The sequence below is a fragment of the Triturus cristatus genome, chromosome 11, assembly GCF_964204655.1.
Source record: "Triturus cristatus chromosome 11, aTriCri1.1, whole genome shotgun sequence".
NCBI classification, from domain to species: Eukaryota; Metazoa; Chordata; class Amphibia; order Caudata; family Salamandridae; genus Triturus; species Triturus cristatus.
The window spans coordinates 224,915,639-224,940,592 of NC_140594.1; the positions used below are offsets into that span (position 1 = coordinate 224,915,639).

General features: G+C 47.9%; 1 protein-coding gene across 7 annotated transcripts in view; it reads right to left on the reverse strand.

Annotated features, from left to right (window-relative positions):
* GIT2 (GIT ArfGAP 2) overlaps positions 1 to 24,954 on the reverse strand; it is a 668,976-nt gene that overhangs the window by 193,556 nt on the left and 450,466 nt on the right. For 5 of the 7 annotated variants that reach the window (XM_085633297.1, XM_085633298.1, XM_085633296.1 and 2 more), the window contains exon 15: positions 20,005 to 20,253. The exons of the other annotated variants lie outside the window; for them this stretch is intronic. In XM_085633297.1, coding sequence (XP_085489423.1) covers positions 20,005 to 20,253 — 249 coding nt within the window. The remainder of the gene's footprint in view (positions 1 to 20,004; positions 20,254 to 24,954) is intronic. 7 annotated transcript variants of the gene reach the window in all.

Here is a 24,954-nt window from a genome sequence, read left to right on the forward strand (position 1 = left end):
ACTAAATGAAAGGGGAACCACACAAGGTACATATAAAATATATGTATTTATTTCTAAACACTAATTACTAATCTCTTTATGAGATTAGAGTCCAAGATGCACAATAATACAGTTCTAAAACGACAGTAAATAGCACAATATACAATGGGCCCTAGGGGCGGAGCAAACCATATATTAAGAAAGTGGTAAAAGAACCATGACTTGACTAGACACAGTGCCTAGAGCACGTAGAATCGCTGGGACCACAAGGAACCACCCAAGGTAGTGACACAGGAGACCCACAGGGGACGCGTGCAGTGTGAGAACACAGGCGTGAGCCCCGTACTATTCTATGGGAAAGTCGCGGTTGGAATTTTAGAAGTTAAGGGCACTTAGGAGAGGACTTTGAGCAAACCCCTTTAGACTTAGGGGGTTCTAGGGCCTGTGCTCACGGGAGCACCGGAGTTCTCGAGTTACCTCACCCAGGGAAGCCGGGTGCATAGGTGTCAAATGGTGTCGGGAATCGTCATTGATGTCAATGGCGATCTGCTGCAAAGTGCTTCTGCCGGGAAGAAGAAAAGTGTCCAGTGTGATCCAAGCCTGGATCGAAGATCAGAAGAACCTGAAAGCAGAGGGGACAGAGTCTGGGTCACAGCAACCCACGCAGGAAGAGAAAAGATGCTTCTGTGCAGACTAGCAAGGTCCTGGGGACTGCCCAAGCGATGGAGAGTCAGGGCACGTCTGGAGCAACCAGGGAAGCCCAATTAGAAGTAAAGTTGCCTTCACAGGGACCCACCAGTCGACGGACTAGGGATCGCGAAGGGACCTCGAGAGAAAACACAAAGGGCCAGCTCAAGGAACACTCGTGGAGTGTAGGCAGGCAATCTTCGGTGCAAATGCAGCTCGGGGTCAGGGCTACAAGTAACCCAAAGATCAGCTGCAGGAGTCGTTGTAAAGCTGATGCTTCTGCAAAGTGACACGGTGTCCAGGGGTTAGGGTTGCACGGTCGCCGCGAGGGATACGGGCCTCAAACTTGCTGTAGGCACTGATTGACCATTAAGACCACGGAAACCCACCTCTTGTGTTGCAAAATTCTTCGGAGTCCGGCGGGAGCTTCGGAGATGCAAACCGGTCAGATGCGTCTTTGGTGCCTGCCTTGCAGGGGAGTAACTCCTTTACTCCAAAGGAGATTCTTCAGTCATCTAGTTCAATGTAGATTGTCGAAGTTCCAGGATTCAGTATACTCGTTTCGTCCAGGTGTAATCTAAAGTCCTGTAGCCAGGGATTCTCATCTTATACCCAAGGAAGGGGTGGGACAAACTCTAGGGACCCACCTATGGGAGGGTCAGGAAAGAGGGGTGGCTACACCCATTTCCTTTGTCCAGTTTCGCGCCAGAGCAGGGGCTGGCAGCCCCTGCAACCGGTTTGAGCTGGACTATGCACAGGGACACCAAATGTGCCCCCAGTGCAGACTTCAAAGCACTCTTGGAGTGCACCCACCCAGCCCCAATACACTAAAGCCTGTCTGGGAGGTGGTGACACCTCCCTGTGACAGGAAACCTATTGTCCAGGCCTACCCTGCTGGCGTTTCATCCAGCAGCAGGAGGGCAGATTCGTGTCTGTGGCTGGCAGCATCCATTTTGTGATGCCAGGGCTCTGTTAGCTGGTACCGGGTATACCGCTGCTGTCATATCTCTCCCTCTGGAAGGGCGGGATCATACTCCTGCACCAGTTACAAGTGCGGGAGTATGATTCCAAGGTGTTTGATACCAAACACGACATGTTTTCGTGCAGCCAATCCAAAGTTAGCATTTAATGTTTGGTTATAATGCACTTAAGAGTATATGGTTTGGCTGCATCACAAACAACCCCGGAGTAAAGGTTCCGAAGGCTGCAGAGGGGCTCTGCTCATGCATGGGCCCCCTCTCACATAAAACCCAGCACCCTGCCTTCAGGATTAGTAAGGCCTGCCATAGGGGTGACTGATAGGTTTATATGTGCAGAGATATAGTGAACCTCTATCTCAGTTAGGGGCGTATGCACCACCTTACCCAGGCTGCAGTAGCAGTCCTGTGGTGTCATTTTGGAAGGCTTCCCAGGGGTGGCATAATACATACTGCAGCCCCTGGTAGGCCTCTGGGGTACCTATGCCCTGGGTACATAGTATACCATATACTAGGGACTTATAAGGGTACCCAGAATCCAATCTGGAGTGTACCTAAAGTACTGGCAACCACTTTCAGGGAGAAAGCAGATAGGCTGGGGTCCTGAATAGCAGGATCCCAGCCAGCCTAAGTCGAAAACCAGCAAAACAGCAGGAAAAAAGTGGGGGAAGCCATGCAGTCAGATTCCACCTTCCTACAGTCTGCTTGATGAAATCTGCTGAACATTCAAGGAACCCACCAAATGGTTGACTGAAATAAGGAGCTCCTCAGATTCCAACTGCTTCCAGTACCACAGCGTCTACTGGTAAAAGACCCGAAACCTCATATAGCACTTCTTGTTGTAGTACCACATGGAGGTCATGTTATTTGTCAGGGCCTGAACAGACTTTCCTCTGAATGACAAAACAAATGTTTAAAAACTAACCAAATGGTGCAAAGCACAAGCAGGTTGATGTAGAGACCCTACTCCTACAGGGATCAAAGGCCCCTGATCTCCACCTCTCCCACATGACTGCCCCAATCCAGAGACCATGCCTCCTTGCATACAGTGCGCATTGAATGGGGCAAAGGGAAAAGTCTGCCACAGGTCAGACTGGTGCCTGACAGCAACCACTGGAGGTGCATGTATCCAATGCAGAGAGCATTTGGGAACCTCCATTCCAAACTGCCAGAGAAAGTCTTGTTTGCTGAATGCATTAATGAGCATTTGATTGTTTAAGGGTGGCCGGAAATGGCAATGCCTCTGGCTCAGGAGTGAAGGAATGGGCTAATGCCAGTACAGGGCTTGACGGAGGTCCAGTGGGGTCAGTCAGCACTGGCGTGGGTACCGTCCATAGAGGTCTGGCTAAGAGTTCCTTCGGCTCCATCGCGCCCAAAGGCACTACAGAGGAAGCTGACTTTGATCTACAGCGCAACAACCAGTCCTCCTTTAAGACCTCTATATCTGCCAGGAATGTTCGACAACCCAGGGAAAACCGGCATACCAGGACCTGCTTTGTAATGGGTTTGGAGTCAGACAATGGAAGAGAAACTGTGTCCTTTGAGTGCCAACTGTGTGACTTCAGATAAGGACTAGTAGGACAATTAAGATTGGATTTCTTGCGGCGGTGAGAAGAAATGTCTTTCAACTTACTATTAAACTTACCCGAGGACGGCAACTTCGAGTCAGAGTGGGACAGGGAGCGAGAATGCCACTTTTAGCACTAGCGGATTAATTTCTCATGTTCAGCAATGTACAGCTTCACCTCCCGCTCCCTGATGACCTTTGGGTGCATAGATGAGCGTTATTCATAAGACATGGAGCTGTGCCTAGAACCAAGATACCATAGGCAGATATTATGTTGGTCAGTAATGGACATCTGCTTCATTAAGTCATGGCAAGGTCTGAAGCCTGTGGTCTTCGCAGAGACATTTTCCTAGCTTACGGTCTAGAAACATGTTTTGGGAGTTGGTGAGTACCAATAAAAAGTTGGGAGTGGAGCTCCAGATTAGCGTTGACGGGAGCAGAAATAACAGAACTGTTGTCAGCATGTTGTGTGCCTTTATAAGAAAATTCCTGGGATGGCAAGGGGTCACCAGAGAGCCAACAGCGCCATCCTTAGACACGCTTGAGCAGTTGCTTGGAAAAGATTTCAGATACAGTCTAGCACCTGGAAGATAATTAAAAGGTGAGAAGTACAAGTTACTTACCTTCGGAAACGATGTATCTGATAGATTTGGTTCTAGCCGCAGATTCCTGAACGTAGAATTATCCCCAGGCGTGAGACTGGACCAGGAAAACTTACTTGCCCAGCATCTCTGCGCGCCGTGGCGCGGCACCTCGCGACTCCGCCCCGACGTCCTCCGCAGACGTGACGTCAGCGAGGTCACATAAGCCCCACCCCGGCGCGCCGACGTTAGTTTGCTTCTGAGAACTTTTCCGCTCCACAACGCAGAGCCATCACAACAAAACTGAGAAGAGCATGGGAACAGTGTGCGAAAAAACCAGAGAAACAAAATAGAGAAAAACAAAAGGTGAAAAACATCACCAGACGGCATCAAGCACCAGAAGGCGATAACAGCAGGCCAGAGCAGGAAAAGAGCAGAGCACCACTCGAAGGAACAACTGAGCAAGCCAAGGCGAAAACACCAGGTGGCAGTTAAGCACCAGAAGACCAAAGCAGCAAAGCCATAGCAAGAAAAGCACAAAGCACCACTCCGCGGAACCACCTTGCAAGCCAAAGCAAGAGCCATCCTGGAGGCACAAGCATGTGAAAGCGCGCGACAGAAAGAGAGAGAGATAGAGAGAAACTGCAAACACAACCACAAAGGGCCACAACGCCTGAAAGGAGTAGGAGGCTGAAGGACAGGTAAAAGAACCCCTAACGAATAAGACCGGTAGGGAACCAGAAATACTAACCACAGAGGGAAGAGCAAAGATAGGCCCTCACGCTGGAGAGAAACCAGCTAGAGGAAAGCCTGACCGGAAGAAAACGAAAACAAGCCACCCAGAGGGAGGCGACTGCAGAAACCCAAGCAGAAGGTCCTCGCAGAACGGGGAGGAAGGGCGGGTCGTGAAGGAATCTGCGGCTAGAACCGTCTCTACCAGATACATCGTTACCGAAGGTAAGTAACTTGTACATCTGATAGAGACTACTAGCCACAGATTCCTTAACGTAGAATAGATACCCTAGCCATACTCAGAAGGGAGGAGGGCCTGCGAGAGAACCCCCCAGCCAGAGAGACACAGAGCCCCTGCAGAGGACATGTCACAGGGACAAGAAGGGAAAGGACAGGAGATCCTAAGCCCCACCAAGGGAAAACCGCCCAACACCCCGCAGGGGCAGACAGCACCCGAAGGAACACAAGGACCACCTCAATCCCTAGGGAGAAGAGGTAGAACCGGAGGCAGGGCCCCCCTGAAGAAACACAGACACAGTGACAGAAGAGAGCTGAGCACACCCCAGCCGTAGCATCGGACAAGGCAGGGATGGCTCCACTGCCAAAAGTGCAGACGGAAGAAGAAAGGCACAAGAGAACACATCAAAGGCCACAATGGTGTAGCAGAACAAACAGGCCTGCACTGGCATGACAACCAGCAGCAGACAACACCACTGAACAGTGCACCCAGGACCAAGTAGACGTCAGCCAAAGGCAGAGGCCAGGAGGGGCCAAGAAGGGCCAGGACACGCCCCACGAGAGGGGCCTGCTCCCACTGACCCCCGAATGAAGAGGAACTAGGGAGAAAGAAAGAAACAGAAGCGCAAAACCGCGAGAACAGAAGGCCATAGACAGCAGGCCGGACCAGGCCCGCGACACAGTGATCCAGGAGACGGAAGGCCTGGGGCGCAACGCAAGCCACTCCAAAACCACCAGCAAGAAGATCGCACTCGCGACATACCGTGACGCCACGGAGAGCAGAAGTCTGAAGGACGACAACACCTCCCCAGCACAAGATAAAGCTATATAATAGCTACCATTACTCCACATAAGGCATGTTACGTCCCAGAACATGGGAACCCTCTTAGGAAAACGTTTCCGCAGCAGAGGACAAACAGAAGATCCTGCAGAGATTAAACCGCAGATGGCTGGCCAATCAGCCAACAATGAAAAGACAGAAGGCCTAAACTCAGGGCCTACACGGCTTACCAACAGCCAAAACCAGTAATCAAAAAAGGGGGCCGGACCAGCAGTCAACAGCACCAAAGTCCCAACAAAAGGACCTGAAGGCACATGAACCACACAGAACACACAACCGGAGCTACTCGGCACAAGGCCCCAGTACAAAAATGGAAGAACACCTCCCTAACACAGACCAACTCACAGGTCACGGAGGCGGCGGAGCAGGGCGAAGCCCCGCAAGAAACCTCTGAATGGCAGAATCCGCAGGGGCGTGGAACAACAGAGTGCCATCAAAAGGAATGTCCACCAACCGTTCCCTCACACTATCCAGGAACACACTATCCCAGAGCCAGGCATTGCGACGGAGGGCCACAGAAGTAGCCATGGTACGACCAAGCACCTCCGAAACGTCCAGAGCCGAGCGAAGAATAAAGGATGCCAGCTCCCGGCCATCCAACACATGGTGCCTCAGATCAACACAGGCACCCTCCCGAGAAGCAGCAGACATAAGGGGCTCTGCCGAGTCCCACAAGCAAGAAGTGGCCCTTGCCAAAACACAAAGAGTGTTATGGGCCCGCAAAGCCGCACCGGTGGAGGCGAAGATATTGCACCCCCAGGAATCCAACCAGCGGGCCTCGCGCGATGGAGGGGACAACACCGATGGCAGGGTGGGAAAGGCAGTCTGCAAAAGAGGGCCCCTGGTAGAGGGGTGGAGGGAAAGACAGACAGGGTCATGCTGTGCCGGACCGCTGCGGTGCAGAAGCGGTTGGGGCACTGGGTCCCCCGTGGTGACCCGCCCCCACGTGTGAAGCGAAGCCTCAAAGGGAATAAGCAGCTCCCGACCCAGATAACCCTGATGGAGGACTTCCAGAAGATGATCTGTGGGGAAATGGGCAGCTGGATCGCCCATGCGCAAGATCCCTGCCGCCGTGGAAACAGCCAGAGCAAAAGCAGCACCTGCCTCCGTAGGGCCCAGTGGAGGGAAAAGCAGTTCCTCGGTGGGCGACGGCTGCAAACTAAGGCGGCCGTCCCCTCTGCCAATCGGAGGAAGGAAAGGCCAAGTCCGAAAAGGAGGAGGAGGGGTTGTCGAGGAATGGGGAACCTGAGGACCTTTTGGTGAAGACTGCGGGCGCGGCGACGCCGATGAGCCGTCTTTGGAAGACGCCGGGGAAAACTGCACGACGCGGCGGACCGTCTCCGGAGAAGACGAGACCAACAAGCGCCGAACTTCTGGGGAAGAGGGAGCATCTGAAGATGACTCAACGACCCGACGCCAGCCCGGCGACGTAGAGTCCGCGACAGGTGTCAGGTCAACGTCGACCAACGCCGAAGGGGACGCCGGAACAACCTCTACCACAACTCGCGGTGCAGGAGACCGGAGCGGGGTCGGAGCAGGGGCGGCTAAAGAACAGTGCTGAAAAGGCGTCAACTCGACCTCCAACAAGGCAGCCGCCTGCGTGGAGGGACGAGGGGGAAACGCCCGACCCCTAGCCGGCCCATGCTGCGCCACCAGGGCCAGCAGCCGCCGGCGCCTGAGCGGCGTCACCCCGGCCTCGGACAAGGCCGCCCCCTGCCCAGAGGACCGAGGGGGACTCGAGGACACGCCCCGAGCTCCGGCAACCTCCCGCGACACCACAGGTACCCCCGCGGGGTTTGCGGCGAGGCAGAGGCGCCGTGGTCCGAAGGAGAGAACCCCGAAGGGCCGCACCCCGACGGCCCCACATCCTCCAAACCTGGATCTGAAGCCGCCGGCGATGCCACAATAGCCCCCAAACGCAGCAAGGGACCCGCAGACGTCCCAGGAAGTGAAGGAGAAGATGGAAGAGCCAAAGAGGTCTGCAAGGCCGCCGCATAGGCCTCCATCCGGGCTCCAGTCGCTCCCGCGCCGGGAAACGACGGATAGGATGGCGATGCACGGGCCGCACCACCCGCGGAGAACCCACGTCCCCAACAGGCCGGAGACCGGGCCTCGGGTACAAACTGCAACACTTACCAACAGGTGAGCGACGCCCTTGCAGCCTGGGAGAGGGACGATGTCGGAGACTAAGGCGGCGGTTCTTGAAGCCGTCTGCGGGGGACAGACGCGGCGACGATGCCGACCTGGACATACGTGCCGACAGGAGCTTCATCCAGCGCTCCTACTGGGACTTCGGCTTCATCTGCTGACATGCCTCACAATCCGTGGAGTCGTGGTGCTCCCCCAAACACCACATACAGTTGGGGTGAGGGTCTGTCGCCGACATCTGGCGCACGCAAGACGAGCACGTTTTAAAGCCCGAAGGCATTTGCACACTGTACCCATGAAAAACAAGAAAAGAAGGCCTGAACAGGCCAGGACACAATCCGGGTCCGCGTTGCACACAGAAAAGAAGAAAACTGACGTCAGCGTGCCGGGGTGGGGCTTATGTGACCTCGCTAACGTCACTCCTGCGGAGGACGTCGTGCGGAGTCGTGAGGTGCCGCTTCCCGGCGCGCAGAGATGCTGGGCAAGAAAATTTTCCGAGTTCAGTCTCACGCCTGGGGATAATTCTACATTAAGGAATCTGCGGCAAGTAGTCTCTATCAGATATCTACAGTTAGAAGTATCCATCAGAAAAGTTACTATAATAACTGGTATTACGTCAATGCTATGAGTAAGGTCTGAGTTCAGTGCTTAGCCAGCTGTGTGGGTGGGATCATTAATCAGCTGCTAGAACTCAGCAGGTAATGATTCTAGATTGTATCCACTCTGTATCTGCTTGTATTGATTTAAAACCATTTGTTCACATTTATTAAAATGAATTTCTATGACATGATTCCCAAATTAAATCCCAGTTTATAAAAAGAAGGGGTCAGAGTTAGGATTGGTGTAGAAAACTACGCAAACAAAATATATTTTGAATAGATAATGTAATTAACAATCTCATTTTCAAACCAGTAGTTAGTAATCACTGAGAATTCTGTGCATTTCATCTCAAGTGGATAGTTATGGGGTCCTCTTTGTCCATTTTTTTAATGAATATTCTGTAAATCCAATGAGCGCCCTTTACGAAATATGGCCATAATCAGGATGCAAACTTTAGTTTCTGCAAAGCACTTGTTTTTATACAGTAGGTTCTGCAATTTAGCAATGTGTTTTGGGGCAGATTGACATAGTCTATATTTAGCTATATTCCTTTGATAGATTATATATATTTTTAATTGGTTTTACACTTTTACCATATATACACCTGTGTCTGAAGGGAAGGTTTCAGAACAAGTCTGGGAAGACGGTAGGACAGAAATGGGAAATCAATTGATTCAGTAAATAAGGACCTTTAGAAGGATAAAGTTACTTTCATTGTTACTCCTGTTAATCCTACTTCATAGAATCTCTCAGGCTTTACGTTTTATATTTATCTTTTACCTGCTTATTTATTTCCCAGTATTCCAGGTACAGAAGTAATTCCAAATCCAGAAGGCTATTTCAGGGTGCCAGTTTCGGTTTCTTTTATCCATTCTCAATCTTATTACATTACTTTGGCACCTAATCACAGATTGGGCTTCCCAAAATTCAAAACTGACACAGTTTTGTAATGGTCCTACCAGCATGACTCCTCATGTTCTGAGATCTGCCTGTTCTGTTTATGTTATACCTTTTTATTTGCCTACTACTGTTTGGATCTTGGCCCCATCATCTTGTCTTTCATTTTCATTCTGTATTTGAACTAAAGGCCCTCAATTCTGTCCTTATCTTTAAAACACTTATTTCATTTTATTTCTTACCCAGTAAATCTGTAACAGATCTGGAAGGATGCTTTTGGGCATCAGTTTTGTCTCCTTTACTGCACCTTCAGTCCACTTTTTAGGTCTAAACTAGTGTAGCGCGCATGCGCTGCTCTAGGTGAAGGCCTGTTGGAATCCCTTCAGACTTTCTGCAAACTCGTGCGTGTGGTGTTTGATTTTCCACACATGCTATTGGCCTTTGCGTGTGGCTTTCAAAAATGAAAGCACGAAATTGGCCAAAGGAGGGTGCATGTCCCACCTTTTCTGAAAATGTTTACTCCCACAGCGTTTAGCTGTCAGGAGCGAGCAGCAGTGCACAGCGTGCCATCTGTTGTGGATCATGTTTCATTTCAAGACCTTGCTACTTTCCTTACAAGGAGCATCCCCTCCTCCCGGCCAGAGGACAGACCCCACCACCACAAGAGTGGGCGCTTCTTTTTCCAGCACTCACATTTCATCTATGTCAGCACTCTCTTCCTGCACCGTTATCTTTGTATTAGTATGTTATTGTCAAGACATTTGCTGTACTCTGTAGTTGGCCTCTATAATCTCCTCTTTTTCTGTACCATCTTAAAAATTGACTGCACCTTTTAACAATAGCGTTTTTTCATCACTGTGATGCGTGCTTCCTTTTACACCTCTGCACAGCTGTGGTACGTGCTACCTTTGCCATCTCTGCAGAGTGCACAGCTGTGGTGCGTGTTTCCTTTCCCCACATTGTTTTTGGTGCTCGCTCCATCAAGAGGTGTAACGCAGGCCCTTGCTGGGGGCTTAATTTGAGCCGGTGTCTGCCGGTGCGCACATGGGCACTTAATTATTAGCACTTGCTTTTTGTGTGTGCTTGCTGGCACTAGCTGCTAAATAATGCCTCTGCACAGCTGTGGTGCATGCTACCTTTCACATCTCTGCACAGTACACAGCTGTGGTGCATACTTCCTTTCCCCCATTGCACAGTAGAACAGCTTCAAAATGGACCGCACCTTTTAACATTTGCGTTTGTTCATCACTGTGGTGCATGCTTCCTTTCACATCTCTGCGCAGCTGTGGTGTGTGCTACCTTTGACATCTCTGCACAATGCACAACTGTGGTGCGGGCTTCCTTTCCCCCCATTGCACAGTACACAGTTGTGGCGAGTGCTTCCTTTCACCCGACTGCACAGTAGTGGTGCATGCTTCCTTTCACAACACTGCACAGTGCAGATATGTGGTGTGTGCCTCCTTTCACCCTAGTGCACAGCTGTGGTGCATGCTTCCTTTCACCTTATTGAACAGCTGTGGTGCTGTGGTGCAAGCTTCTTTCACCCCACTGCACAGCTATGGTGCGTGTTTCCTTCACCCCACTGCACGCGCCCCCCTCCATCACACCCACATGGTTCTCTTGTTTTCTGTTTAATAAACAAATTTCACACACAGATGCCCAGGTTTCCAATGTTAGCATTTGTGAACTCACTGGACCGTGCAGCTTTTCTTACTAGGCGCGTCCCCTTCACCCCGGCCGAGGGACAGACTCCACCGCCATAAGATGGATTATAAAGCCCCCTGACAGACGCACCAAGGCACTGGACCTTGCAGCTTTCCTTACAAGGCGCATCCTCTCCACCCCACCGAGGGACAAACTCCTCCACCACAAGCTGCTGTGATAGTATGAGAATATTATTCATTTTTATCATTGCTTGCAACTTTGGCATTGACATTATTGCTCTTTATTACACTATTTGTTCGTTTTTAAATCATCAGCAGCAATATTTGTGCCCCTGTGCTGCCCAGACAGGAAGCACACCAGTACGGCCACTGTAACAGGAAGAAGACCCACCACCCCTCCCACACCTCCAACAGACGGCTCTCCAGTAAACAGTCTGTGTATTCTTTCTTATCACTGCAATTTATCTCCCTTCAATGGCTCCTCACCCGCCCCCTTCACTCTTCCCCTCTCTCCCTCCCACGGTCTCCTCCCCGAGATTGGTGCAACAGACATAAGTGTTTAGGCTCTGTTAATCTGTAGGAACGTTAATACCCTTAAAAGGCCCACACTGCCACCGTTATTTTATTTTTCAGCTATACTGATTATATTGATATGCCAAAACCATCCAAACATCCAAAAAGGTGCCTACTATACAAAATAAAGGACACAGAGCATTAAAAGATGCTTTGTTTTTGGGAATATTGTTAAATAAAGAGTTTTCCGTGGGAGGCCTGCACACGGGGACAGTTCAGAAAGCCAGCACATTTCACTCTACAGGAGGCCTACAGATCAGCCGCTGCATACCAGGCGTCCTTTGTAATACAGTTCCTTTGAGTGTGTTTGTGTGTGTAGTAGTCCAGGCTCTTGGTGCTCGCTCGATCCAGGGGCGTAACACAGGCCACTAGAACACATTTTTTGTATTAATTTTGTTTTTTAGTACAATACTTCAGTTGTATATAATGTTTTTTAAGTTAGATATAAGGTGGCAGAAATAGTTATAATACTTTATTATAACTTAGCCATTTTCAACATGTTGCACAGCATTCACAATGCTCTACAATACATAATAAAAACGTTAACAATGCCAATAGCTCTGTCTAAACACTTATAACGCCCCAAAGGCGAGACCTATTGGCTATGCCAGTGCTTGTTTTTTCTTAGCCTTCTCATCGCAGGTCCAGCTTCCTACACTCCAAATGCTGACTGGGCTATTTAATGCTCCTTCCAAATGCAAGCCCATCTATACCAAGACTCTATAGGCAATGAGTGATGCAGCCTACTTCTAACCTGCCCCAACCTTCGGTTCATTTCTCTTGCTCTAGGGATTTCATCCTCTCTCACCATCCTCAACTCAACACAATTGCCTGTTGTAAGCCATCCTTTCGTCAAATTGAAGCCCCCTTATCGATAGCTGTGATTAGCTGCATCACTGCCCTCAATTGTACGCTGGGCAATTTTAGATCCATGCCTGTGCACACTCCACTTTCAGACGGTCGTCCATAACCTCGATTAGGATTGCTGCAGCAGAAACATGATCAGTCCTGACACTGTCCTGGCTATTCTTTTAGACTATAAAATATTTTGCTCGGACTGCATGCTTAGACTGCTGTTGGTATTAATCTCTGTTTGTGACTCTTAAAATTTCCAGATTTAAACTGTTGGCATGCCCTGCCGACCGACTTGATGCCATACCCGTTTAATCTACCTTGCAGTATTTGTTGCTTCCTCTGAAAACATCTTCCAGGCTCATTAGTGCTGTTTGGGGGAAGTCCTTGACAATCTCTTGGTTATGTTGCTCCTACCTCAAATAGTCTACTTCTTTGAGACTTCGACATTTGGACAGACCGGTGTGACTGCAATGACCACACTGTGTCAACAAGCACCACACACATTGCAGGTCACTGTTTGGATCTCATCTTTTCTGGCCTCTGGCACTGGTTTCTGTTAGTGTGGTTCTCCCCCCTGCTGAATTGGATTATTTCTCAGTCTTTGCTGCTCATTGCCTTTCTGCCCCCTCTAGACACTGCCCTCCTTGTTTCTACAGCTTTTAGACCCTGGCTTAAACTCTTGTTTCAAAATTCTGCGCCAACATTTCTACCACCTACTCAACCCTGGGCCCCACCCCTCCACTACCTAGCCTTACTTCTTAATTTATCAAACCAATGTCTGGCTTCTGGCAGCTATTAATGCTATGTTTTACTTGTAGCATTCCACAATCAAAAAGGGTCAGTCTTTTACCCTCTAGTTTTACCCTATAATGTCACCACATCTTTGAGTAAAAAGAAAGCCAAAACAGCTAAAAAACATACAAATTCACTATGCTTCCAAACTCTCTACCCATAGGATCTTCCAAGCATGTTGTTTTTATCTCCTTAAACACATCTATAACTTTCACAATTCAAACACAGCAATCTTTGAGACTGCATATCAATTGAGCAGCCCAATCAGTATGAAATTGGTGATTAACTCTTTCTGAATTGTGCGCTGAGCTGTACCCCCTTCCTCCAGCCCCAAATTCTGGCACAGTGGGAATTCTACGCCTCATGCTTTTATCACACAGGATTGCCAGCAATTATATGTTTTTAGTTCCTCCTACTGTTTAGATCAATTTCAACTTCTCTTAAAAAAAAAGAGGTCCCTAAAACGTCTAAACACCACAAGTTCTGGATCTTCCATGGAGTTGGGGAAGGTGGCTGGAGTAGTATCCCCTGTATTCCGTTATAAACAATTGCTTTCTGGTTAGTGCTTTGTTCCACCGCCTATTAAGGAGGTCATAATAGTCTCACTTCTAAAGGGGCCCACTGAGGACCTTTCACTTGAAAATGTATAGTCATTTGGCTTTGCTCTACCTCCTTGCAAAGAACTTGGCAAAGTCTGTCAAAACCAACTCTACACCGTTTTGGAAAAGACCACCGCAATGGATACAGCTCAGTCCCATTTTTATCCACTCACTACACAGAAGGCAGTCAGCGTTGCACTCCCAAGCATTTGGCTTGCTCCGGATGAATGTAGTGTGAGCGCTATAATCCTTTTAATTCTCTCCATGGCTTTTCACACTGCGGACCATCAAAACATGCTTTGCGATATAGGGGTCAAATACACTTGCCTATTTATTTGTCCTGCTTACTAAAAACTGCCATTCTAATTTTGTCCACAGATAGTCATGGACAGCCACTGTGTTATTAATAAGAGACCTTAGCGCTATCTGGTGAGGTGGATGCATCAAATGACATTGGTGGGGATAATGGGGACAAGCTCCAAGTGCTTAAGTTATGGCAAGGTCACCTGCAATGAGGTGCCCATAGCAGTTAGGTGAATCCAGCAGCCAAGGAGGCGTTTCCTAAGAAATGCAGTCATAAGAAAGGTACAATAACATACCTGGTCTCACCACCCCCCTCACCAACTTCCACATGTGAGAATGAAGGAATGAGTCTCACAGGGCAAAGGACTCAAGTTGTTGGGGCTCTTATGGCATTTCGTTTTCTTGTACAGAGGACTGTGTTTTTTTGTTGAACCACTGACAACCCCTTTAGGGTTCTGGCGTGCCATAGTTACACACATGCACTTACCAAGCCTGGAAGCACTTGCACCAGTGCCAAATAAACAAAAGGTTCCTGCACTCAGGTGGGTATTTTATAAAAGCATAGCCCAGCAGCAACATCTCTGTGAAAGCACTAATCCACCTACCCCAAAGACCCTTGTCCTCACGAGCCCCAGCTAAGAGACATGAGTGGTCTCACTGTGAAGAAATAAAGGGAGATCTACACGTACAGATATATTGAAATCTGCACAATCTATAGAGAACCTGGAAAAAAAAGCCACTGGCTGGAGCAATCAAATAGGAAACTGCATCTTGCTGCACACCTTGTCTGCTCCTCCCTGATTGTCATTCTCAACCGGTCATCATTGACATTAAAAGGCAGCTGCAGGGAGCACTATGCAAATACAGCTGATGAGGATGGAGGCACACCAATGTATGGGACATCATGCACTCTTTTTCAAGCTTGATGAACATCTTGCTACAACTCTAGGAGTCACTGATGAAATTAAGAGCTGATGGGCTTGGTCACATTTTGACCAAGGCTGCTATCACCGTCCGTGTCCATGTGACTAAGCCATGAGTACAGGTGAAGTCAGAGTCAGTACAGGTTTTAAGAGACTGGCATATCAAAGCAGGGCAAACTGAAGGTTTCAGAGTCAAAGTAGTGAGAAACACATGGAGGTTGACATCATAAGGAATAATGATGACTAGCCATTCTATCCATAGGTATTGCTATGGAATAAGGTTGAGTTGCATTACCTGCATTTCTTGCTCCTTCCTAAAAGGTCCAGCATGTACACTCTAGGGTACTCTGTGCATGAGATTCAAGATCTGTGTTTGCAGAGGCAAGCCCTTCCAAAGACTGGTTGCCCTGTGAAGGAGTGTACACAGGGTCTTAACCCTTTCACTGATGTATCTAGGAAATACAATCAGTAGCTGTAAGATTCCCACAGAAGACTGACAATGTACAGTGAACAGTCCTTGTGCTTCTGCTGCTAGGAGCAAAGCACTGTTTGTGTCTTCCCTTCATGTACCAGGATCCTCGTGTTTGCTGCTCCCAAGACCAGGGAAAATTATGGAATGACAAAATCTGCTTCTGTCCTCAACAAACTACTTCTCAAAGCCAGGAGACCAATATATATTTGAAAAACAAAAACAATCGATTAAAAATTACAAAGTATGGTGGCATATTATAACTCCATAATAGCCACTTATTTTCTAAAGTTATAGGTGCTGTAATTCCCAGTAACAGGACATTTTTCTTCATTTACTGTTTCCGACATTCTTCCTAGGAGATAGCTAGAACTGCACACGTAATTCCAGAGGAGAGGAAAGCACATGACAAATAATACCCCGAGAAGAGAAAGGAGCATATGTGGAAAGGGGATTATGCATCAAAAATGTACATGTACTGTCAGATTTAAATCGAGAATAGAAATATTAACTGAGACTTTTAAGTACAGCTATGTGTATTGCGGTCTACTAGAAGACAGCATTTATTTAACCTCCCTTCTAGCCTCCAGTCCACTTTTAAATACCCTTAAACCATAAGAAGTAATTGTTGAGGTACATACGTTGCCTTAAGGATTTCCCAATAATTTGAGAGCTGGAAGAGCTTTTTAATTGGCCAATGAAGCAACTAATAGGAAAAGAGTCAAATATTCTTTGAGATTTCACATTTACTCACTGGTGGTAGTTTTTCAGTCGGCCTAGAGATAGCCTTACCTCTTTCAACAAACTCATATAATTAAAAAAGTCATAAGTTAAATAAACACAGATAGAGGGGCTTAGGGTCACCCCTTTTCATCCATTGATCTTTTAAGTGTCAAAGACATTTTCGTCCTTCGTTGTTGGTACACAGCATGGAACAATGGCTCAGCTCACTTTAGCCACTGGCTTTATTGCAATGAGAATTATGTCATGATCATATGTGATGCATCATTCTATGTGCCCATCTTCCTTGAAATGAATGCCCTTCTATGCCAGGCCTGGCAGGACAATCCTTTATTTTTTCCATAGCCTACTTTTCAGGTCTTGTTCATTTCTTTCATTCATTGCAAAGCAACTCCAAAGGCAGTTCTATAGGGCTGCTCACTTGCCATGTAGTGATTTATTTTTAATGCAGTGCGCCTCATTAAACGCTGCCACTGCTTCAAAAGTGGACGGACAATTTTCAATGATATTGTGCACACTTTTGCCACGCCAAGCTGGCACTCAGGTTTAAAAGGAAAGAGTCAGCCATCTCGGAACGGTACAAAACAACAAGCGCGCCAGTAGGTGGCATGGTTAAGCTCAGCGTGGCGTTGACCTGCCGGATGTGACATGCACGGTGCATATACAGGTGACACCCAGTGCACTGAAGTCAGTTTCTTATTGCGACGTTCCATGCCAGGAGCGTGGAGTCATGAAGAACACTGACCACTGGTGTGGAAAACCTAGGGCCCTGAAAGGGGAAAAAAACTCTCCCTAGAGGTCCATTTGCAGAGCAGTGAGGATGGGTGGGTCACTAAGGAACCTGCAGCTAGACAATCTCTACCAGATAAGGCGTTACCGAAGGTAAGTAACTAGTTCATCTGATAGACCCTTCTAGCCACAGATTCCCTACCTTTTAAATAGATACCCAAGCAGTACCTCCCCAGAGGTGGGTCTTATAACCAATTTAATACGAGGAAGTCCTGCAGGACTGAACAAGCAAAGTGCCCGTCCTGACAGACCAGAATGTGCAGGGTGGAGTGTTTTGTGAACGTGTGCAAGGAAGCCCATGTTGCTGCCTGGCAGATGTCTAGGACCAGAACTCAGAGTGCTAATGGAAATGTTGCGTCTTTAGCTCTAGTAGAATGAGCACACAAACCCACTGGGGGTCACTTTTTGGCCAAAGCAATGCAGATCTTTTTACAGAGAACGATCCATTGGGAGATGGTCCACGTCTGCACAGCCTGTCCTTTCTTCACTCCGACATACCCCACAGAGCATTGATTGTCCACCTGTAACTCTTGTGTGCAGTCAAAATAGAATGGCAATGCTCTTGTTGGGTCCAGATGGTGAAGTAGCTCCTCTTCATTCGAGGGGTGTGGCAGAGCATAAAAAGTTGGCAGAGTGATGGTTTGGCCTACATGTAAGGAAGACAACTTTTGGTAGAAATGATGCTCTATTACGAAGCACCAATTTCTCTGAGTAGATGTTAAAGTACGGAGGCGGAGTGAACAGCCTGAAGTGTGCTGACTCTCTGGGCGTATGTGATAGCCATGAGAAAGGCCGTCTTGATGGCAAGGAGCCTGAGACGACAATTGTGCAAACGTTCAAAAGGAGGACACATAAGGTAAGTGGGGACAAGATGGAGTTCCCACTGAGGCATAATGAAAGGAGACAATGGGAAGAGGGATGGCAGGTCAGGCAAGAATAGAAAAGCTGAAATAGCAGAAAGATGACCCTTGAGAGTGCCCAGAGAAAAGCCCTGCTAGGCAAGAGAAAGATTGAAGAAAAGAACTGGAGAAAGGGGGTGGGGCAGAAAGGGGATTATTGGTCTTTTTGTACATCATGCCACATATCTTCACCAACGGCAGGGGTATACCGTCTTAGTAGAGGGGCATCTGGCTGCCAAGATAAAGTTACAGACTTCAGGAGGAAGGTTGAAAGCTATCAGCTGTCAACACCCAATCGCCGCTCAAAAAGGCAAAGAGTGGACAGGTTCAGGTGGAGGACCCTCCCCTGCTGCTGCAACAAAAGATCCTCCCTGAAAGGGAAGCCTGATAGGAGGACTGATGGCCATGCTCAACAGCTCGGGTTACCAGATTCTCCATGTCCAGTCCGGGGGCTACAAGAATGACTTGGGCCTGGTTGTTCTTGATCTTCTTGAGAACTCTTGGCAGGAGAGTATGGGCGGAAAGGCGTGCAGGAGGCCTGAGCTCCACTCAAGACAAAAAGCATCTCTGAGCGAGAGCCACCTTGGAAACTCCAGCGCACAGAACTGCTGACGTTGTGAGTTCTTGTCAGTGGCGAACACATCTAACAAAGGCTCTCCACACTACTGAAAGAGACCTTGCACCACCTCCGGGTGGAGATACCATCTGTGATCCACTTGGCATTTTCGGCTGAGTTTGCCCATCCTGGCTTTCAGAGAGCCTGCCTGCTGTTGATCCATCAGGGATAGGTCTTGACATTCCAGCCATATCCAGAGACGCAGGGCCTCTTGACAAAGGGACTATGACTCTACTGTGCCCGGTTTGTTGCAGTACCACATGACAGTGGTATTGTTTATGAACACCTGTACTAGCCTTCCCGAGAGGGGGGTAAAAAGGCTTTTAATGACAGTCAGATCGCTCAGAGCTCCAACAGGTTGATGAGTAGTCCGGATTCTGCATGAGATCAGAGGCCTTTGATCTCCACCGTTCTCTGATGGCCGCCCCATCTCAGGAGTGATGCATCTGTAACTACCGTCAGATCTGGTTGGGAAAGGGAGAGGGGTCTGCTGCTGACCCAACTGTGGTTCATTAACCACCAATGAAAATATTTTGCAGTTCCCTCTGAGATCTGGTCGGAGAGAATCCCCTGATGCGACGGCACGGACGATACACACAACGCCACATGAAGCCGAATGATGCCACCTACCGCCATGCAAGGATACTGCTCAAGAAACAAGTTCTGGATCCAGTCTGACGCCTGGATATAATTCAAAAGGTAAGGAATCTGCAGGTATAAGTCTCTGTAAATATGATACTGTATATAACACCATCATAAATGACTGCCCGTTGCTATGGTTACCGGGTGGCTATCTTGGAATAGTAATGTGTATAGTTTGTAATTGTTTTACTGTTATAAGATTGCAGACATGTTGCTTCTAAATCTAGCTGCTATTTTTGAATGATTAAGTTTGAATAGATGATGCCGACTGTGATTATTTTCTATTTTTACTTATTTCTCATTGCAAGCACGTGCCGTCAGGCAATTTTTTTTTTCATTTAAATCTTTAGATTTTTGGTGCAAATGCTAGCCACAAAAAAAAAACACACACACACAACAACACTGCACTACAACAATATACCTTGCTAAGATCAGACCTATTATCTTTAGCAATTCTCGTTTTACATGATCTTTGAACAACTTGGCAGAGCAGACTTAAAAATAAATCGCCACCTGGAGAAAAGAGCATAACAACTCTGTTTTCAATAAAACTCCTGAAATACAAAGGATAGAGATGGAACTTCAGCTAAGGTTCAACAGTAAAGTATACTTACTTGAAAAGACTTCTGGTTAAACGCTGCTTTTCACACACGCAGTCAGACTATATAAAAAAATCAAGAGCAAAAATCCTCCTAGCCAGATTTTGGGAACAAACGCACAATTAACAATTAATGAAAGTAAAGCAAGGCCACAGACCTCAGAACTTGACATAGTGAATGTTACGGTTCGCTAAGCTAAGAAGACGTTTATTAATGGGCAAAGTACGGAATTAAAATTATGAGTTGCAGAAGAAAATCAGAACAAAGAACAGAAGCAGCAGCAATTTTACTCACGTGTGGTGGGAAAGGACGCAGTCGAGTTAAACTCTCCTCTGGATATGTGACTTCTCCCATTGGGAGGAAAGGTTTTGGAACTGATCCAGTCTCATACATAGACATGGGTCTGCTACCCCGTGCGGTTGGCCGATGCTTTAAAGAGGAGTGATTGGAGGGATCTGGGTAGTCAGAACCAGTTTGGACCTGATAAATATTGGTTGTGGCCTGTTTCCTGAGGGTCGTATTTTCACTCTGTAGCGTTTGAAGCTGAAAAACATTTTAGCAAGGGAACTTCGTTTTCCTTTACAAGAAGCTTCAAATGCACGCGAGTACACAAATACATCTTTGTAAATAATATATTAGGATAAATAAGTGCAAGCACAGATTGCTGAAAATGACATCACTTGTTTAGTCCTTAAATGATAAATTACGTTATTTAAAATATAAAACACTTTTAGGATGGGCATTTACAAGGCGCTCCTTCTGCTATAGTTTGTTTTCTTCTAATAAAATGTCAATTTGTAGTCTCTCCTGATATAAAACTTCTTTTATTTTAAGGTTAAATGTTATGCATGAAGAATTTCAATAAAACATTATTTAAAGGACTACCAGGCCAACCACAAATAAATCACATTACCAATTAAAAGCCCAACTTCATCGACGTGCCTGGCTAACGTTTCCTACCAGTGAAACCTTGTCTAGTAGCCACCTTTAGGCATTATCCACCCCCCAGCCCTGCACGCTAAACACTGGCAAACTAACACCATAGAGCAAGAGTACAAACAAAGCCACTTTTCAAAGCAAGCAGAGGCAAACTGGAGCTAAGGATATGCAACGAGGTAAAAGGCGGCGATTTTCAAAAAACGCAACAAGAATAAACAGTTTTAAAAGTTATTTATTATATAAAAATCTTCGTTATTAAGAATTTTTTAAAAAAAGATATATACATCATTTATATAAGATTGTTAAACTCTCAGTCCGTAATGGGCTTGCGATGCGTGCACTTGAGTCTTTTCTCTAAGTGTTTGGAACTGCAGATTCACAGAGTTGAGGTTTTTTCAGCAGCGTAAGCAATATTCAGAAAAAAGTCTCTGTAATAATGGTGCTTGAAACTTAATGGACAGTCCATGCCAACAATCAAATTTGTCCAACAGCCAAATAAACACTTATTGAACCGTCTTGTAACCAGAGCTCACCTAAAGTCACACCAACATGATGTAACCCTAAAACTTGTGACACGTTAACACTTAGTTGGCATGGCCATGTTGTGGTCTTCGCTTCTATCGCATCAATGTAACTCAGGTGTCCTCTTATTTCAGCTGCACACCATTTCACAACTGTTTCAATTTCCTGTAATACTTTTCAACATGGACATGGCTTAAATCCTCAGTGAGGGGGGGTGGTGCATTCTTTTTTTCTTAAGACCACACGTTAAACGATAGAGAAACGCTTAGGTCGCCAGGAGCATCTCCTCTTCATTTAGCATCTTTTCCATGCAAACTCTGAAGTGTAAAGATAAGATATGAATCATGCAACTAGAAAACTAAAAACAATAAGTATGTGCATATTACTGCTGCCTATAAATACGCTCTTAGCAAACTGGATACATTACTGTAAATGGCTGGACTGTAAGAACCGCACGGTCTCGAGATGGTGAACTAATGACAAGAAAGGGGGTTTAGGACAGGAAAAAGTGGTGTGGTAAGATGCTAGGTGTCAAAGGCTTACTCGTTCCGAGTGCCGAGTCAAGAATTAAAAAAAAAAAAAGTGCAATCAACGGCAATGGGTATTAACTTGAAGACGCGGTTAGCATCATGGTTTTCCACACACATCCTCATTGCCACACATTGCATGTGCGATTTCCTCTAGATTGTACCTGGAGATAACTGCACATGAAACAAGCATTGACAAAGATCACAGGTCGTGCCTAAGAGACCTATTGGCTTTAGCAAAGATTTTTAGCACTACTAGGCTGGAAATAAGGTTAAAAACAAAAAAAGCGCTATATGACAGCCTTTGATTTTGAGAAACTAGGAGGGCGGGTGGGTTGGGGTAACACGGCAATGGTGGGTGAACAGGCAGCGGTTAACACAGAAAAGCAGGGGTTAACGCAGAAAACGGTGGATGGGCAGGGGTTAACAGACAACGGTAGGGCGGGCGTTAACGCACACAACGGTAGGTGGGCGGGGTTAATGTAGAAAACGGTAGGTGGGCGTTGATGCAGCCAACGGTTGCGGTGGGGTTACCGCTGACAACAGTGGGTGGGAGGGGGTTAATACACACAAAGGCAGGTGGGACGGCAGGGATTAACTAAAAAACAGTGGGTGGGTAGGGATTAACTCAGAAAACGGTGGGTGGGGGTTAATGCATATACACACGAACCCCTTATGTTCAAAGGGGGAGGGAACAAGAGGCTACAGGGTAGTCAGGGTAAGCAGGCCTCCAGTAAACATATATGACACAACATAAAGCTACCCTAACAAGACGTTGGATTCCTACGGAGGTAAAGGCACACTATGCCTGTAACCTATGTGCTGTTGGGCATCTCAGAAAAATGTATGGACTGTCCTCACACACCACCTGGAGTCATGCTTCATCATCGGCAGTCCTCGCTCTTCAAAAACCACGTTTGATAATGAGCGGGCCTACACCTGGAGACAGGGAGGCACTTCTATAACTAAGTGGGGGCCCGTGCTAAGAATGTGAGTGAGTGATGTTAAAAATTTATGCAAATGCTACAAGAAACTTGAATTGCGACATTAATGAGGACGGTGCACTAATCCCCCAAGTCCCCTTCACCAGTTTTAATATTGAGTAAATCCTGTGCAATTAAAGTTTCTTGTAGCATATGCATCAATTTTTAACATCACTCACTCACATTCTTAGCATGGGCCCCCACTTAGTCATAGAAGTGCCTCCCTCTCTCCAGGTGTAGGCCCGCTCTTTATCAAACATGGTTTTTAAAGAGCGAGGACTGCCGATGATGAAGCATGACACCAGGTGGTGTGTGAGGACAGTCCATACATTTTTTTGAGCTGCTGAATAGCACATAGGTTACAGGCATAGTGTGCCTTAACCCCCGTAGGAATCAGACGTCTTGTTAGGGTAGCTTCATGTTGTGTGATATATGGGGGTTAATGCAAACAACGGTAGGTGGGGGTTAAAACACACAACGGTGGGTGGGGGTTAACTCACACAAGCTGGGGGTTAACGCACACAACAGTGGGTGGGTGACTGGGCGGGGGTTACCATTGACAGTGGGTGGGAAAGGGTTAATGGGAGAGCAGGGGTTAACGCAGAAATCGGTGGGGGGAGGGAGTCAACGCACACAATTGCTTAATGCACACAACGGTGGGTGGGCGGGTGGGGCTTAATGCACACAATGGGGGTTAACGCACACAACTGTGGGTGGGCAGACGAGGGTTAACGCACACAACGGTGGGTGGAACAATGGGCGGGGGTTAACGCACACAACAGTGGGTGGGCAGAGGTTAATGTAAACAACTGTTTAACGCACACATGGGGGTAACAAACAACCGTGGGTGGGGGTTAATGCACACAACAGTGGGTGGGTGGAGGTCAATGCACAACGGTGGGTGGAGGTTACCGCACACAACAACGGGGATTAACGCACACAGCGGTGGGTGGGGTTAATGCACACAACGGTGGGTGAGTGGGCAGGGGCTAACACACACAATGGCGGGTGGGTGGGCAGGGGTTAACGCACACAACGGCAGGTGGGTGAGGGTTAATGCACACAACAGCATGGGGTGGATGGGGGTTAACACACACAACGGCAGGCGGGACGGCACGTGGGGGTTAATGCACAACAGTGGGTGGGGGGTTAACGCAAACAACGGCAGGTGGCTGGGGATTAATGCACACAACGGCGGGTGGGTAGGCGGGGGTTAACGCACACAATGGCAGGTCGGTGGGGGTTAACGCACACAACAGTGGGTGGGTGGCCGGGGATTAACGCACACAATGGTGGGTGGGCGGGGGTTAACGCACACAACAGTGGGTGGGAGGGCGGGGGTTAACACACACACAACAGTGGGTAGAAGGGGGTTAACACACACAACGGTAGGTGGCTGGGGTTAATGCACACAACGGTATGTGGATGGGTGGTGTTAATGCGCACAACCGTGGGTGAGGGTTAACGCACACAATGGTGGGTTGGAAGGGGTTAATGCACACAATGGTGGTTGGGCGGACGGGGTTAACGCAGACCACAGTAGGTGGGTAGGTTTAATGCAGACAACAGTGGGAGGGCAGGTGGGTTAAATCGAGAAAACAGTGGGTGGGCTCAACGCAGACAAGAGTGGGTGAGGGGGCTTAACACAGGAAACAATGGGTGGGCAGGCTTAACGCAGACAGCGGTGGTAGGACGGTCTTAATGCAGACATCGGTGGATGGGTGGTCTTATTGCAGACATCGGTGGGTGGGCCTAATGCAGACAATGCTGGGTGGGCAGGCTTAACGCAGACAACTCTTGGGAGGACGGGTTTAACGCAGACAATGGTGGGGGGGTTAAAGAAGACATTGGTGAGTGGAAGGGGATAACAGACAACGGTGGGTGGGAGAGGTTAACAGACAACGGTGGGTGGGAGAGGTTAACAGACAACGGTGGGTGGGAGAGGTTAACAACGGTGAGTGGGCAGGGTTAACACAAACAATGGTGGGTGGCCAGGCCGGGGTAACACAGACAACAGTGGGTGGGCAGGGTTAACACAGACAATGGTTGGAGGGTTAACAGACAACAGTGGATGGGCCGGTGGGGTTAACATGGCCAACGGTGGGTGGGGTTAACATAGACAATGGTGGGGGGAGAGGGGTTTAATACAGACAACTGGGTGGGGTGAGAGGGGTTTAACACAGACAACTGGGGTGGGGTGAGAGGGGTTTAACGCAGACAACTGGGGCTGGGCGGGGTTTAACATAAACAACTGTGTGTGGGTGGGGCTTAAC